Source organism: Apodemus sylvaticus, chromosome 11 (assembly GCF_947179515.1).
Source record: "Apodemus sylvaticus chromosome 11, mApoSyl1.1, whole genome shotgun sequence".
NCBI lineage: Eukaryota > Metazoa > Chordata > Mammalia > Rodentia > Muridae > Apodemus > Apodemus sylvaticus.
The window spans coordinates 75,264,800-75,282,942 of record NC_067482.1 but is presented as its reverse complement, the minus strand read 5'-3'; the positions used below and the strand labels follow the sequence as shown (position 1 = coordinate 75,282,942).

The 18,143-nt window shown below is 52.3% G+C and overlaps 1 protein-coding gene across 1 annotated transcript in view; it reads left to right on the top strand.

Annotated features, from left to right (window-relative positions):
- Positions 1-18,143, top strand: part of Ablim2 (actin binding LIM protein family member 2) — a 126,529-nt gene that overhangs the window by 24,437 nt on the left and 83,949 nt on the right. The window contains exon 2 of the mRNA XM_052199151.1: positions 16,688-16,831. Within this exon, the coding sequence (XP_052055111.1) occupies positions 16,688-16,831 (144 nt within the window). The remainder of the gene's footprint in view (positions 1-16,687; positions 16,832-18,143) is intronic.

Genomic DNA, 18,143 nt, shown 5'->3' with positions numbered 1-18,143 from the left:
TGTTTGCTGGATGTGGCAGAGACTATGGGTTTCCCAGGGAGACATCCAGCGCACAGCTGAGCTGGGGCCCAGTCCTTAGGACTGACATTCCTTACCAGCAACTAGGCAGGGCCTCCTGTCCCTCCAATCCTCAGTTTGCTTGTCCTTGAAGAGGCCTGGATGTCTTGTTTACTTTAAAGTCACACTGAAAATCTCTGATATGTCATACCTGTTTCTGGTGCCTGAGTTTACTTGTTCAAAAGTAAGACGTTAGTCTAGTTAGAGAATCTCTCAGCTGAAAAATATAAGATTCAAAGTGCAACGAACCCTGAACTTTTGGTGCTCCAGCACTGTGTCACAAATGGAAAATTCCACAGCACGAATCTTCTTCTTCTTCATGCACAGAATTACTTAAAATACGAAGTCAAGTTACCTTCAGATGACAGAAGAAAAACCTGAGGTTAATGAGTCTAAGGTTTAGACCTGGGTCCCTGCAACAGTCATTATGCATATGCGAATATCCTGAGGGCCCATTATGCAAATACAAACATCCTGAGACCGACTTTCCAGTGCTTTCGGAAGTTAGAAACCTGAAACCTTTGAGATCCTGGGCATCTGGGATCTTGGATGCTCTGCAGTAATCTCAACTACTGATGTTGCTGTGATCCGTGGGAATCGGGAAACTGGGGTGTCAGGTTGTAGGGGACGTGAAAATGAGAATAAGGGCTCCCCAGGGTGGGGCACTTCCCAATCCATCTGTAGAGATCAGGAGAGAGAAACCTTTGCTTCCTCCAGCAAGTGCCTCTCTCCCAGAAACATCCAGGTCCCCGTGGGTCTGAACTGTGCTTGTCGGGTGGGTGGGTGCAGGTGGCAGCCTTGGGAGCTGGCATGGGGGAGAGAATAGAGCGTAGGTGAAGCGTCTGGGTGGGGCAGGGTGGAGGGTCTACTTTGGGGGTGTGTAAACAGCTCACCTCTTCCCTTTAAATCTTGCTGTTTGGCCTGTCCCCTCCCTGCCAGGACAGCTGTGGGGGTTGGGATAGGATGTTCTGCACTGCAAGTGGCGACCTGTTCTCTGGCGTGAAATCAGTTTAGTGGGTCGCAGCAGCAGGCTTTACATAAGAAGCTGAACTGAATAGGAAGCGGCAGAGCGCATCCCTCACAGTAAGGAGGGGCGAGTGAGAGCGGCTCTGAGGAGGCCTGGTGCGTACTTACTGTCGCATTAGTCAAATCCTAGCAAAAGTATGGGAGGCTGAGAAAACAACAGTAAAACAAAACAACATACAACAAAACAAGCAAAACCCAGTCCTCCCACCTGCAACCGACATCTTAGTTGGAAAACAGTATTGCAGGTGGGATTGTATTAAAAATACTGAGACAGGAGACTGCCCAGGATTGTGAGATTGAGCCCCAGCCCCAGCCCCCTGCTGCCACAGACATTTTTTTACAAGAAAAGGCAGAGTGTAGAGGGGGAGTAAGTATAGACAGCCCCCCAGGGAAGGAGAAACATCCCAGAGGCTGAGGTGGGAGTCTCAGCAAGAGAAGCAAGGATGAAACCTCTCCTCATCCGCAGAGAAGCCTGGCCCTGCCCATGCCTGAACTCCCCAGTGACCCCTCATTTGGACTCTGGTCCTTAGAACTGTTCCCATCTACCTGATCTGTAAGTATCTAGTCCACAACGATTTGTCCCCAGTGACCCAGGGTGCTAATACATCCACAGCAGAACAGCCCAAGGTCACAGGCATTCATTGGCCGCAAATTCTGTTTTAGAAAAGTGCTATTTATTTACTTGATGTGTATGAGTGTTTTGCCTGCATGAACACCATGTATATGCCTGGTGTCCACAGAGGGCAGAAGAGGGTGCTGGGTACCCTGAAACTAGAGCTGCAGATGGTTTGGAGCTACCATGTAGGTGCTGGGAACCCAACCCAGGTAAACTGTGCGAGCAGCTAAACTCTATGAGCTCTAAACTAACCGATCCTTGCCTCCAGCCCCAACAATGAATTCTTATCACGTGGTGCAGTAGGCTGGAGACAGCTGCCCTTGCAGGTTGTGGTGGGGCCTCTGTTCCTTTTCTCTCCTCCCTCCTGGGCCCACAGGCCCACATATGCCTTGCCACACGAGCAGAAACATAAAGGAAGCAGGGGTGGCCAGGACGGCTTGCTCAGGCTTGGAACAGTGGGCCACATGGTCACTTCTGTCCATGAGCAGCCATTGGTCCAAGCCAACCACATGAACTTGCCTGCACAGAGTCATGGGACAGGAAAGCACTCCTGAGAGTGAGAAGCTGTGGATTCTAGAGGGGTGAACTCTACCTGTGGTGGTTTGAATAGGCATGGCCCCCACTGACTCCTGTGTTTGACTGCTTGGCCCACCGGGAGTGGCACAATTAGGAGGTGTGACTTTGTTGGAGTAGGTGTGGCCTTGCTGGTGGACGTGTATCAGCATGGGGGATTGGGCTTTGTGGGCTCATATGCTTAAGCTATACTCGGTGTGGTACGCAGTCCCCTTCTGCTGCCTTCAGATCAAAGCGCAGAGCTCTCAGCTCCTTCTCCAGCACCATGTCTGCCTGCACGCTGCCGTGCTTCCCACCATGATGATAATGGACCAAACCTCTGAACCTGTAAATCAGCCCCAATGAAATGATGTTTTTTATAAGTACTTGGGAGGCAGAGGCAGGCGGATTTCTGAGTTTGAGGCCAGCCTGTTCTACAGAGTGAGTTCCAGGATAGCCAGGGCTACACAGAGAAACCCTGTCTCAAAAAACACCAAAAAAAAAAAAAAAAAAAAAGTTGCTATGGTCATGGTGTCTGTTCACAGCAGTAAAACCCTGACTAAGACACCACCCACTACAGGTAAGGACACCTGTGTGTGTCAGCACGCTGTTTGCAGTGCTTAGGGAAGCTTATGTGAGCAGCTTGGAAGCCACTAGGCAATGACAGTGGATATGGTACAAGAAGCTCTGGTCCCTTATGTCACCCTCAGAGGTTTTAGGACTCAAGTTCCTCTCTCTGAGACCTTCTGCATCAGCATGGAAGGGTAGGAACAGTGCCTCAGAACTTCCTCATATCCTTATCCCAAATCCTCAGAAAGAAAATGGGGTACAACCTGGAAGATCTGAGGTGGGGAGAGTATTCTTCCTCCAAGCCCAGGCCAAGGTTCCTTATCTCTCAAGCAAACATCCATTGGGAAGGAATATGCAGATTATACATTAGCTTAAACCAATTAGGTCTCAGCCTGGATCCGGAGGTGGGGCTTCTCTTGCACAGTCACATAACGGAGGATGGGCAGGTAGACTTTGTGATACAGCTGATAGGGAGGGCTGAGGAGGCAGTTGCTGTCAATTCCTGGGCCCCATCACCCCACTACTGAGCAGAGAACCTGATGGGGACAAAAACAGTTCAGCACACAGCTGGCTTGAGGATCCTCTTGGGTCTATACCACACCATCTGCTGTCCTGCTCAGGAAGCTAGAGCTGGAGTCCATCTTGCAGAGAGATGCTAGCCCACTGCCTGCACCCCACTTCCCTCCAAGGTGCATGGGGCAGGGTGTAGACATAACTCCACCCACAGCCAGGACTCAGCTCTAAAGCTGGTGATGATGTCTCTCTCCTTTCCTCCTTCTCTTTCCTCATAGCCCTTCCTTCAGGGGGCTCATCTCCACACCCAGGTATGGGCAACTTTGATATCCCAGGGCCTGGGCTCCATAGGAAGGTGACTCATGACAAACTTTGCCTCCCTTCCATCCCTGCGCCCTCGTTTCTGTCCCTGAGGCCACCAGCCACGGGCAGTTATCCCTATGCTAAGAGGAGATGCAGAAGGAGTATAGAAAGCAAACACTAGGTGTAATGATCATCGGTCCTTCCTCTTTCAGTGAGCACCGGCTGTGTGCAGAGGATGGGCTTGCCCTGTAGCATCCCTGGGATAACCTGCCCACAAGGCACTCACTTCAGCATGTCCAAAGTGTCGTTTTTTCTACTTGGCATTCCCTGCATCCAGGGCACCAGAGGCCAGCCTCACCATGCCTACTGTATCTACCTTTCCACTTGGTATCCTCATCTCTCCACAGTCTAACAGCTCTGGAAAGCAGGGCTATATCCATCCATGGTCACCCCTTGACAGTGCTGTTAGGGCAGCTGGGAACACTGGGAGCTCACTGCCTCTGGCAGAGACCTGAGGGCGAGCAACCACCCACCCCGCCAGTGCCTTGTCAGAGTTCCCTTCCGGATGCTGGAAAACAGGTGCATCTCTGGAGCAGCACTGTGGCAGGATGCTATTTCAGTGTTCCAGGAAGGGCTTGGCCCTGCCCTGCCCTGCCTTGGCCTCGGGGGTGGTAGCTACCACGTGACCCTCTGGCTTGTCCTCTGGAGATGTGTCAGCCACAGAGGCCACAACTCCAATCCCCCAGCTGCCACCTGAAGCCTCCACGGTGCTAGGCCCAGCCTTGGAAGGAGAGTTACTGATACCTCAGGAGGAGGCCACTCCATGGGACTGCCTGGAGGAGGGACAGGTAAAGCTTTGTGTTCACACCAGCTGGGGAGGAGGACTCAGCCTCTAGCTAGAAGGAAAACTCGTGGGACCCAGGGATGAGCTTAGAGGGCAGAGTCTGAGCAAAGATAGTGCTATCCGGCTTGGTGTCTTGTGATTATGGTGAAAGCTAGCACCTAAAGGTACTGTCTTAGTCAGGGTTTCTATTCCTGCACAAACATCATGACCAAGAAACGAGTTGGGGAGGAAAGGGTTTATTCAGCTTACACTTCCACACTGCTGTTCATCACCAAAGGAAGTCAGGACTGGAACTCAAGCAGGTCAGGAAGCAGGAGCTGATGCAGAGGCCACAGAGGGATGTTTCTTACTGGCTTGCTTCCCCTGGCTTGCTCAGCCTGCTCTCTTATAGAACCCAAGACTACCAGCCCAGAGATGGTACCACCCACAGGGGGCCCTCCCCCTTGATCACTAATTGAGAAAATGCCCCACAGTTGGATCTCATGGAAGCACTTCCCCAACTGAAGCTCCTTTCTCTGTGATAACTCCAGCCTGTGTCAAGTTGACACACAAAACCAGCCACAAGTACCTTTCATATACAGGCTTTGGGGACTAACTGTGTGGGGTGAGGTGGGTGACCCCATATTATAGATGAAAAAACTGAGACTCACAGAAAGGAAGGCCAGCAGGACTAGACACTAGCACCTCTGTCCTATGTTCAGGGTGGAGTTGCTGGACCATGGGCTCTTTGTGCCTGCCCTCTCTTTTCCCCACTTCCCTTCTCCCTCATTCTTTCGTTTCTTTAAAATGGTTGTTACCAAAGGGGTCTCGCTGTTCCCCAGGGGACACTGAGCAAAGTCTGGAAGTATTTGTGATGGTCATAGCTGGTGATGGGGAAGCTAGCATATGGGAGGAGGGGCCAGGGTCCCAGTGACCGTCCAATATACATGCCCCAACTGCACGGGCAGTTCTGTCAAGGAAACCAGCCATGAAGGAATATAATAGGAATGTCTCTTCTTCTGGTATGGACATGGAGAATGGGGCATGGCAGGCCTCTGAGATGAAAGCATTAAGTCCAGGGTGTGTGGTAGGAAGCCCTGCAGGTGAGAAGAGACAGGTCTGGGGGCTCAGAGAGAGGGGATGCTGGGAAACAGATGGACCCAGAATAGAGGACTGAGATGGTTGTGTAGCCTTCAGGGTGGCCGGCTCTGGCCAGGCTCCTGCGTCCACTCACAATTATCCCTCCCTCCTATGAGAACCAGGTACAGTGTCTAGCAGGCCTCTGGGGAATAGAATCCAGGGCATCCCTCTCCGGCTTCCCTGCCTGATCTGTAGGGTCTTTCCAGCAGCAAGGACCATATCCCCATATCCCACACCCTGGATGTTGGTTCAAACAACACATGCTTGATATTTGTCTTGGCTAGGGTCTCTAGTGCTGTGGTGAAACACCATGACAAAAAAGCAACTTGGGAAGGAAAGGATTTATTTGGCTAGCACGTCCATATTGCTCTTCGTCATGGAATAAAGCTAGGACAGGAACTCGAACAGCTCCTGGAGGCAGGCGCTATGCAAAGGTCATGGAGGGATGCTGCTTACTGGCTTGCTCCTCATGACTTGCTCAGCCTTCTTTCTTATAGAACTCAGGACCCCTGCCCCCAAGGATGGCCACGCCCACAATGGGCTGGGCTCTCACCCATCAATCACTAATTAAGAAAATGCCCTATAGCCAGATATTATGGAGGCATTTTCTCAATTGAGGTTCCCTCCCTTTAGATAACTCTAGCTTGTGCTAAGTCGACATAAAACCAATCAGTATAATATTGCAAAATATTGCCCCAAAGGAAGGGCAATGGCTACCACACCAGAGGGCCCAAGGAAGGAAGGAAGGGAGGAAGGAAGCCCACCAAGGAAGGAGGGCTCTCTGAATTCCTCAGGGCTGGCTGGAATGGGGTTGATCGCTGGGTCCTTAACCCCTGCTTCCCTGCTGTCGTGAAGATACTGTGGATGCTGGGGCAGGGGACATGGACCATCCGTTTCCTAAATGGCCATCTCCTGTGTGGGAACCGATACATTCAGTTCACTCAAGGCGAAGTGCAGACAGCAATAGCAAGAACACCGCTCCACATCCCGCCACTGCAGTCCACACCGCTGCTCCTCAGAGGGAGAAGCCCGGAGAAGACTGAGGAGAGCCGGCATCTGCTGAGGCAGACAGCGGCAGGGCGGGTGCTATTCTATTTCTGGGGAGTTATAGAAAGAGCTGAAATGTAAAAGGCCAAGATAAGAAAACTGGATAAATATTCATTATCTCGGATTCGGCAACGGTTTCTTAGAAATGACTCCAAGAACATAAACTATGGAAGGAAAACCGGAGAAATCAGGTTTTTTTCTCAGAGCCAAAACCATGTGTACTGCAAAGAGCCCTGTGAGAAATGATGGCGCAGTTCGGAGGGTGACGGGACCTGCCGGTAAGGGTGTGATGTGAAGTTTGAGGCACTGATCTCAAAACTGTCACAGATGAGAGCCAGCTCAGCCGGGTAGAGAAACTGGAGCCTCTAAGGAAGACATCTAAATGCGTTCAGCATCACCAACCAGGGACAGGCCAATCTAGATGAGGTAGCACCTCATCTCCATTAGGATATTGAAGATAGGGGTTGGGGGTCCCCAGGGTTGGAGGTAAAAGTGGGGCTCAGGTCCCAGTTGTGAAGAGACCATATCCCAAAGCAGTTAGAGCTGGATAAAGCCCTTCCTCAGAGATCTTCAGGCATGCAGAACATTGGCTGTGAGGACAGGGCCTCCCAGGGCAGGTGTGGCCTCTACACTGGGAGAGGACATACTGTGTGTGCCACCTCACTATGATACCTAGAACTAGAATAGCCACCAATGGCATAGGGCACTGGGGACATTATGTCCCTCAGTTCTTGCAGCTCTTCGGGTCTCTAACAATAATGAACTTCTCATGTAATTACAAGGTATTTTTATTGCTGTATCTCCGGAAACTGACCTGGCCAGGACTGGTCACAGCAGGCTGGCATGCCGTGATGGGTGTTGGCGAACCCTATCCAACTTTTATCATTCTTGTGCTCTGTGACTGGATCCTGCTGGCACGAACAAGTTGCCCGGAAGCCTGCTTCTTGGGCATGACCTGTCAGAACCTCAGCCCGGGAAGGGGTCAGCTTTCCAGATTCCCGGCCAGCAGTTCCGATCTCAGCTTTAATTAGTTGATCAGGAAATGCCTTCCCGACTCTCCTCTTCCTTGGACCTGATGAGGAAGACATGAGAAAAGACAAGAGGTCAAGAGGCGTGAGTCTGAGGGATGGAACCAGCTCCTTCCTGAAGACACCCACCCTTTCCCAGCCTGACTCATGCTATATATCATTGCTAGGTTACAGAGCCCTTCTGAGCCTTATATCCCTTAGATGGCCATCAGGTAACAATGACTCTTAACACTAGTTGGTGACAAGCCAAGCTGAATGCCAACTGTGTGTTCGCACCCAGTAGGCACATTTGGAACTCTGGTGTCATCCAGTAACCGAAAACACCCTGCATTGGTAGTAATGAGCTATTTGCTCTAATCCATTGAATGTATTTGGTTATACATTAGTTCTTGTGTAGCCCAGGCTGGCCTTGAACTTGCCAGTTATCAGTGCTAGGAATACAGATGCAAGCTACCACTCCCAATTTATGCAGTGCTGGGGGTGTCGAACCCAGGGCTTCATGCACACTAGGTAAGCACTTAACCAACTGAGCTTCCTTTCTGGTTCTGAGCTGCTGTCTCTAGTGCTACTGATTTGGGTGTATCTGAGTTGGGCCTCTCGTGACCCTATTGCTTTGTCTTGGCCTCAAAGCCAAGGCTTCCAGGGTCATTTGGACTACATGAAGGCTTACATATGGTCTAGTGGTCCCACCAGGCAGACTGGCGTTGTCTCCTAGTCACCCATCTCCAGAGGCCCATCTGGGAAAACTGAGAACTGGTTTCCTCAGATGTCTGGCTGTACCCTCTGCAGCTCTGGGATTAGTTTGTGGTGGAATGAGCTAGTACTGGACCTGGCTGTCAGGATACGGTTGATTGCCCCAGATGGACTTCCTGTTTCCTATTAGATTTAAGGAGCATCTGTGGGCATCTGCTGCTGCTGCTGCTGAAGTGCAAGGTGGTGTGACATGGGGACACACACTGGGAAGAAGCCATCACAGACCTTCTGTACGGCTTCGACAGGGATGATCTGAGTGGGGGCAGAGGCCCACATAGCCCTGACCTTCTGGATGCTTCTGTAAAAGCAGGTGCCCTGGGTCCTAAAAAATCGAGTCTTCTGGCAATGAAATGCCATCCTGTAGGGATTCAGGTAGCCAACAGTGCTGACCAGCTGCTTGAGGATGCAGGAGTCCGGGGCTTTCAGGCAGCCACAGCTGGTGTTCAGGGGAAGCCAGAGGAAGCGTCTGGGGCTGGTTCTCAGTGGTTTTCTTCCCAGATCTTGCTTCCGGAAGAGACCTCCCCCATTGTTTCCTCCTCATCAGCCCCCATTGTAGACCAGCCCTGTGTGGCCACCACTCTCATATTCCACAGTGTGTGACAATGGGTGGGTCACAAGGGTGCTTTGGGCTCTGCTGCTCCAGTGCTGTGCATTGCACCAGTGCTGTGCAAAATTCCCATGGCTCTGCCACCAGGGGCTGCAGACAGGATGACTTGGGAGACATGGCTGTACTGTCCCATAGTCATGGAGGTTAGAGTCTGAGATCTGGGTGTGGGCAGGTGGGAAGTGCATCTGCAATGGGGCTGCTGGGTGGGACTGAGTGGGTGGAGTCGGTGGGTAGCTGGAGTCATTTGTGAGTGACTCCGTGGTATGCAAAGTTTCTGTGGGAGGATCTTCCGTGGAGGCTGGCCTGGGTGTGGCTGTGTTCCGTGGATGGCGCTGCCGCCAATGGGGGACTGTAGAGGTGCCGTGTGGGCTCTGGGCATGTCATGGAGCTCAGCTGTGCTTGGCTGGCAGACAGTTATTGGAACTCTTCTGATTGCTCTGAATTAGTTCTTTGGGGTATGAATTGCAGCAACCCAAACCCTTTGGGGAATGAAAAGCCCTGTTCAGTGAAGCGGCACGTAGGTCTTGTGTGTGATCATCTATGTCTTAGGGACACATTCAGCCACAGATGTCCACGGTGCAGAATCCTTGCACAGTTCCCAGTGACCTGACTTGACAGGCAACAACGAAGGAATGAAGAGAAGATAAACACATACAAAGACAAATGCTGGGCAGGCTGGGCTCTCTCATAGGGAACCTTCAGCATCCCAGGAGCTCAGCGTGTTTACTATTTAGAGTTGAACAGAGAGGTGGAGCTATTTTATAGAGATGAACAAGGAGGCAGGATTATTACATACAAATAAATAAGGAGCAGGGTTATTACATACAGATAAATCGGGAGGCAGGGTTATTATATACAGATAAATGAGCAGGCAGAGTTATTACACAGATGACCAGGGAGGCGGGGTGTGTGGTATGCAGCTGAATCAGGGAGGCGGGGTTTGGTGAAGGTCAATAGGAACATCTCTGTAGGGCAGCAGTCTTCAGGCTGTAAGCTTCTGGGGAGAGACGGCTATGGTGGACATTTTCTGCCCGCCCACCGTATCGATGCTTTCACTTGCAAGGAAGGCTTTTGCCACTTTCCTCCGGTGCTGGGTTTTGGTACCTGACACGGCTGTGCCTGTGTTAACAGCTCACACTCACTCTTGATTCCACACACCCGGGGCTTCCTCCACTGCCCATGCCCTGGAGGATCTGCTACATCACTGGAGGCCCTGTACTCTCCCAATCCCCATCCCTGAGAGCGCGCGCGTGTGTGCGCACGCGCACACACACACACACACATGCACGGCAGCTTGCTGTCCATGTCCTGCAGCACAAAGGAGGCTGTCTTCTGTCAGGTGTCAAGGCTTGGCTGTGTTCAGGGCTCCTTCAGAGTTGCTGAGACCCTGGGACACTCACTGGTTGACATCTTATGCTCTTGGAAGGGCACAGATATAGTGGCAGAAATGAGACACAAACAGGCCAGTGGAGGACAGCTATTCACAGGGCCATGTGGTGACCCAGACCAGCATGGAAAATATGCTTGCTTCTGTCCCAAAAGGTACTGCCTAAAGCCCCAGAGCAGCCTTCTCGTGTCACTTTCAGTGGTCCTCCTGCCTGCTGTAGGTCCACCATGCTGCTGTGTCTGCCTTCAGCCCAGTGCCTCCCTCACGCTTACTGTCACAGGACCACCTGAAAGGCAGAGACAGGCTTAGACCCCCACCGTGTTCTCTGTGGGTGAACCAGGGACACAGCATGCTCACAAAAACCTATGTCATATCTTCAGAACATAGAAGATTCAGGAATCCCAAACCAGCTGTTCGTGCAACATGCGAGCTGGGAGGTTCTCCAAAGCTGCCTTGGCCACTAGACTGTGATGGCCAGTAAGAACCCTAGCCTGGGCTAACCCCACCTCCCCTACCCGCTCCACTTCTTTCTGCTCTGGAAAATAGAAAATGTAACCAGCATGGGTTTCTGGCCTCTTTCCATTCCACAGTCCCCATTCAGGAGGCCAGGGACCACTGGTGCTTAGACAAAGATGGAACTGGGCCTTTCTCTACCTCAGCAGGCCCTTCAGAACTCCCCAGTCTAGCTATAACTTGCAGGTATACCAGCAAGCTTTGAGAGCATGGCCATTTCGCCAGTATCATGATGGTGCCCACAGGAGTCCAGTCGAAGGGACAGGAGGTGTGGATTGCAGTGGATTCCTGTGGTTGTTGTCCCCACAGCGGGAGTTAAAGGGCCCCACAACTTGTTTTCTTTACTGTGCCAGGGTTCCCTGGTGCTGGGGCTTTATTCTCCCAGGGGTTAAGTGTAAGTAGTCACAGCCCGGTGTGACTGATCCCTACCACTTGAGTTGGTGCTTTCTGTTATTATCACAGTGAGAGGTTGATAACCACCCATTAGAGCCCATCTAGAAATTATAGAGATTATAGATCCTGCACACTTGTGTTTAGGTGTTGGGTGGAGCAGTTCCTTTTGATTGACAGAAAGGGCAGAGTTCCCAGCATAGCTTTCCCCTCTTGTCACATTCTGCAATGCTGTAATAAGTTCACTAGGACTGCTGGGACAGCATTGATATCTGTCATTAACAAGTCTCTACCATGAGCATGGCTCTATTGGGGTCCACAGTAGTGCATGGACTCTGTGGGTTTGGACAGATACAGTGACCTGCCTTCTTCACTCCAGTGAGATCAGAGTGCTGCTAGGGTTTCTCGGTTCATTCCTCTCTCTCCCAGCTCTAAACTGACAATCTAGGCCTGATTGGCCTTGAACTCACAGAGATCTGTCAGCCTGTGCCCCAAGTGCTTGCACTAAAGCACTCACCCGCAGCCACTCACCAGCCATCACCCGGTTTGCCTTTCCCAGAATGCCACAGCAGAAAGCATGGGCCGCCGCACTTCCCTGTTGGCTGCTTTCCGATGGGGACGCGTGTTTAAGGTCCCTCTGTGGCTCTTCAGGGATTGGCATCCAGTTCTGGTTACTGCTTAATCACCTTCCGTGCCTGAGAACGTCTCCATCTCCCCACTGGAGGCACACAGGATGCTTTTGCCTCATTTCAATCCCTCAAGTCCATCATGGCAGGCTTTGAGCCAGGGCCTCAGAGGCTGTGGTGCAACTCACTTGATTCCTTCCAAGGCTTTCCCTGTCCAGGACAAGTGACAGACAGGCAGCAGTGACTTTGCAGCGCGCACACCTCATGCACAGGTGCCTCCCATGTGCAGCCAGGTGTGCCAGCCTGTCAGCCTGGAGGAAATCTCAGAGGATTCCCCAGAGGCCGAGGCACAGGGAAGTGAAGGTGGAGGTGACAGAGGGGTCACAGATCCAAGGAGCCTGTGTCCAGGAATGACAAGCTCAGAAGTAGCTACCAGCTGTGACCCTGAGAACTGGAACTGGGGGCAGCAGGGGATGGGGGGCACTGGAGATCGACAGGCACTGAAAAGTGATCATAGATACCCAGAGATGAAGCTGGCAGCTGATGACTCTCAGAGTGCTGATGCCTGCTCAGCTGCCCTTCTGGGAGACACAGTGGATGCTCCACTTTGGACCAAGTGACCCAGGGTCCTATTCCAGGGCCCAGCTGACCCCGGGTTCTAGAGCAGCCTCCTGGGAGCAGCCTTCAGTCCTGCAAAGCCCCTTCCTCCCAAATCAGACCTCAGTGGAGCAGGATGTAGGCTTCTAGATCTTATGTGATGCCCTTTTCCCCAAGGGCAACCTAGAGAGTGGCTCTCTGATGGGACAGCCATAGTTGGGTCCCTGGCATGTACCTAGCCAGAGTCGCTGGCTTAAGCAGGATGATTCTGAATCACCAAAGACATTTAAAAAAATAAATAGATAATCCTGGACTCTTTGAACCATAGGCCCTGGCGTAGGCCTCAAGGTTGCACCCATGCAGCTCCCCCCTACCCCCTTAGCCCCACCCTCACCCCAGCTCTCTTTCCTGGGGTGTTTCCAAGCCTTGGCATGGCTGACCTGAGCCCATTCAACTGCTCTTTGGCCTCAGGTTACTCTCTTGTGAGGTAGGTACCATGCTGGCTTCACGGAAGTGTCAGGAGGGCTGAACAGACATCTTTGCACCCAGTGGGTCTGGAGCTAAGCAGAATGTTAGAAAGAAGGCAGCGGGTTCCACTGTTGTGCTCCCTGGTGACTCGCTTCACAGAGTCTGAGCTGGAGCCAGGGAGGGGGATTTGTGTGCAGCTCAGCCCAAGCCAAGGGAGGAGGACAGGCGACGCCTGCCTCAGAGGCGCCTAGGCCTTTCTTTGCTGGCTTTGTTTGGGTACTCTATTCGTTGGGAAAATTGCTTTTTCTTAACAGTTATGTGCCCCTGGCTGCCAGACGGTCTTTGACCTTCAAGGACAGCTCGTTCAGCCTCGCTCTGGGCACTTCTATATTTGGAGTGGTTTCAGAGAGGTGGGGTCACTGGATGCGCCACCCCAAAGCCCTACATCCTGCAGCCTCCTCCCTCTGCCTGTATTCAGCTCCCTGTTCCCCCATAGACGCCTCATATGGCATAGGACAACTAGGGACTATTTTCCCGATGCCCTCCTGCCTGTCCGGCTGTCCTGTTTCAGAGCCTCAAGACAAGTAGCCGGAGATGGCAGCACTCTGCCTGCTGCTGTGAGAAACATGGTTCCCTCTAAGTACCAGCCGGAGATGGGGGCGGAAGGAAACAGGCAGGCTGGGCAGGCTTGCTGCTGCCTCACCATGGGTATACGTGACCTTGCTATTCAGCAACTGCCCCAGGTTCTAGGACTGAATCCCACTAGGGGCCAAAGGCCCACGTGTCTAATCTGCAGCCAGCTTGAATCACCAGCTTGAAGGGAAGCTAGTAGAACTTTCCCCGCATTCCTTTCTTGGGAGGGCCATTCGTGATGCAGAGCTTCCCCTGACCACCAGAGGGCAGCACAACTACCGTGCCTACAGCTCCAGGCTGTTCCAGTGGGCAGGGTGGGATCTGGCCAGCAAATCCATACTCTTAATATAGCTCTTCCCTCAAACCAAATTCACATCCAGTAACTCGGGAACTGGTGCTAGGGATGAAACCCAGGGCCTCTGCATGCTAGGCAAGCACCCCACCACTGACTGAGCTACACCCAACCCCCATGTATTCCTGAATTAAAAAAAAAAACAAAAAACAAAAAACGAGTTGGTCAGTGTTGTGGAACACTTCAGTGTTTGCTGGGCTGGTTGCTAAGCAAATCACTTTGCCCTTGATCCAGCTTTTCCCCAGGACCAGGGGATGTGAGCAGAGGGTGGGTGGATGGAAAGGACAGATGGAAGGACAGATCGAAGGCAGAGGTGGGTGGTTATGCAGGGACAGATGGAAAGGCAGCTCGAAGGCGGGATGGTGGGGTGGTGGAGTGGTGAGGACAGGAATTCTCGCAAGGTCATAACCCCACAAGAGGCAGAGCTGAGACTGCATCCCAGGCTGGCATAACCCTACAGCCTACGGGAGCCCCAAATCTGAAAATGACATCTTACTCCTCCTGGCCTTGAGCCAGATTCCCATCACATAACCCCTGCCTTGTCTGATCATGAGAAGATGCTGCCCATTGTCCTTTGTGTCCCAAACTGGACGGACATAAAAGTTCTGGAGAGACACCCCACCTTGCATCACAAGAGTCCCCAGTGGCCCAGCTGTGCACAGCTGTGAGCAACTCCAGATGTGCTTCCTATACATAGCTGAAAGGCCTGGCCACACTGAGCCTCTGGCCTCCCACCGGCTTTCTCTAGTATGGATTGGTGTTTGTGGATCAATTCAGTAGGGATGGGACAAGGCTGGTGTGGTCCCATCATCGCCGAGGTGCTGAGAGGTTGTGGGGATGAAGGGGAAATGGCTGCACATGATAGGAAGGGACACGGGCTGCATCATGTCGCTGCTGCGGGGACAGCACTGTCACTGTGGTCATCAGAGTGGCATAGGTCACAGAGGGTGGGAAAAGTCCTGTGGAAGATGGAGGATGAAGTAAGACCCATGGAGGATAGCAGCCGGGGTAACCTGAAACACCAACTCAAGGCAGCTGTTGAGTGACAGGCTGGGGGTAGTTTGGCTTCTATGGCTGGTCCTAGGTAGGACGCAGAGGCCAAGGCCAGGCAGCAGCTGTAGGTGAGCAATCAAATCCTGGCCTTGTTGGATCATGCTGCAGAGCTATGGCTTAGCCCCTGGGCCACTACTGGAGATAGCAACTGCCTTCTGCATGGCTGGCTGTGACATGGTGGACCCTGGTGGTGTGGTGGGTGGAGCCGGGTTCCCTGGCATGTGGCTGTAGACCGTGGGTCCCCACCCTGAGTCTCTGGTCCCTGAACATGGCTGCACATTTGTTCTCAGTGTGATGCTTCAGATAGTGGTTGACCAAGAATACCCTGGCGGGCTGCTGTGGCTAGTGGTGGGCCCTGCCTACTACAAGGGAGGGGTCAGATGGCCAGTGTGCTCCATCCTGTCCCCTCCGTCACTTACCAGTGTCCTGTGGATGCAGTAATGAAGGTGAGCAGCGATGGAGAACAGGGCAGGTTTTGAGCTGAGGCTGCGACTATATTTTTCTGTTGATGGAACCTTTGCTGGCTTCTGGAGATGCCAGCTCTCATGGCTTCTGCTCCTTCCTTGTCAAGACTAGCTATACTATACCTCTATGACCTTTTCCTTAATCATATCTTTAAGAAATGTCCTCTGGTGTCATTTAGCCGAGCAGCCAAGGACCTTTCCTTGGCCTTCTTAGCCCATATCTAAGTTCCAGAGACCCCAAGTCCCACACATAGTCATAATGATGTCCTGGCATACATCTCGGTACATTGCTGGGATAGCAAGGTCTGTGCATTGCCAATTGTGTGGCCTGTCTAGGCCAGACCCTAGCAATCCCTTCCCATCTGTCTGATGCTCCATATGATCCCTGTGTGCTCCCCTGGGGCCTGTGGCTCTTTAGTTCCTCCAGTCAACTGATTTTTCCTTCAGACTAAAACTTGAGAGTCTCTGGACACTTCCCAGTTACAGGACAATTGAGGGGTAGATCCAGGACTTCCACATCAAGACGCAGCATCCCGTGAGCTGACATCTGCAGATGCTTTAGCAAGCAGTGGGGAAGGGCAGATGGTCATGCCCAGTCCTGAGACCATACCGGAACCCTGGCTCTTGAACTTGTGGTTTTTAATACTTCCTTCAACAGCCTGCCTGACTGTGGCTGACCCTCAGGAGACACTAACAATGTTTACTCCCGTGTTTTGGGACCCAAAGGAAATATAAAACCAGTTCTCAGAATGTTGCAGCTGTTTTTGCAGAAGAGGCTAAGGATCCCAAGGTTGAAAGGTTGTTAGGTTCTCTGGAAGTGATGTGACTCGGGGTGTCAAAGTTGTACCAGGTGGGTGCAACAGGGTTAGCTGCTCTTCAGGAGGGGACAGGAGTGGCCTTGCCACTCTAGAGGTACACAGGGACATGTTGGGACATCACAGACACGTATGCAGAGATAGGGATAAGACAGCTCACCGGGCAGAATAATCACACACAAAACCCATGGTGGGTTTACCAGATGACTTTGGGTCTCAGAACTGTCACTTGTCATACAACCTTATGCCCTATGGGGCCAGCCCTGTGGGTGGGGCATGCTGGAAGGCCTTCTGCTTGCTGTCCCTGTGCTGAGTACCCCTCACCACTTTAACGTGGCTCCTTTCTCCCCACAGTGTCGCAGCCCCAGGCTGCTCATGCCCCACTGGAGAAGCCGGCCAGCACTGCGATCCTGTGTAATACCTGTGGGAATGTGTGCAAGGGGGAGGTGCTGCGTGTGCAGAACAAGTACTTCCACATCAGGTGCTTTGTGTGCAAAGGTGAGTGTGTATCTGGCCCTGTGCTTGGCCACGGAGCACCCCGAGCCAGGCTTTCCAGAGACCCTCTCACTCTTTCTCCATCCAGAAAGCCCTCTGGACACACCAAGCTTCTGTAGAGCTTTGAGCCATCTGGTGCGGCAAAGGAAACCTGGGGGTATGAGGGGAGGGAGACTCTGGGTCTGCAGGGGCAGAGGCATGAGACTGGCCCAGAATCAGAGACTCCAATCCTGGAGTCACTGGGGCACTACCCAGAGTATCAGTGACCTTTGCTGCCACATCTCTCAGGTAGTAGCACTGAAAGCGTTCTAAATGAAAGTCATTGGTTTTTCTCTGCTTATAAAAAGAAGCTTAAAAATACAGTGGTTTTAAATCAAGAAGGTGAGGACAAGAGGGCCTAAAGCTGTGGGCCAAGCCTCTCCAGTCGGTGTGACCCGCTTTGGAGCCTTCTCCTCTGGCCTGCATTTCGTGTGCATTCTGGGGACCAAGCACGTCTCCACCCAACACCCTGGAAATGTGAGAAAACCCACACAGGGTACAGTGGGTAGGACCCACGCACTGGACATGGCATGCACCGGCAGTGTTAAAGGAATGCTGGCTTGGAGCCCCATGGCCCCGGGCGTGGCAGTGGTGATCGCCTGGGCTGTCTGGGGACTGGTAGGGACTGCCTTCACCACAGGGACCCTCAGTGAAGGGAAGGAGCATTAACTTTACTGTTTGGATAGAAAGAATAGGAGCTAAATCCTTGGGATATGGAGGCTCATGGGAGAGTCCAGAGGCTTCCAGAAAGGAGTCCACAGAGGAGATACATTTGGCTGTGACTTGAAGATAGAAATGTGCCAGGCAAGAACAAGGCTGCCCTAAGTAGGAGGTGACACTACTAGGTCAGCTGTGGGGCGGGGCTGGTGACTGTCCTCAGAGAGGGGAGATAGAGCTAGGAGTTTCTAGGTCCCCCACCGCCCCTGAAGTTAGGAGTGCCTGGGCGTCCATTTGTGGCGCCCTGCTCCCTGGTCCCCCAGCCCAGCATCAATGCACAAAGTCCTGGTGTTTGAGAAGAGGATTTTCTGCAGAAAGGGCCACCCCAAACATTTTTGGTATTGTCAGCTCTGCACCATCAGACTCCATAGGAGACACATAGTCTGTGACAGGGATAGCCTGAGCTAGCTCTTACTTTATTCTTGGACCCTGAGGGATCTACCTTCAGCTGAAGCAGACGCTACTTCAGAGTCCTCATCCTAGGGCATGGGCAGTGGCTTTCATTGTTGTCTCAAGAGACACTAGGATTGAGGGTGTTCTAGACATCCCAGACATCTTG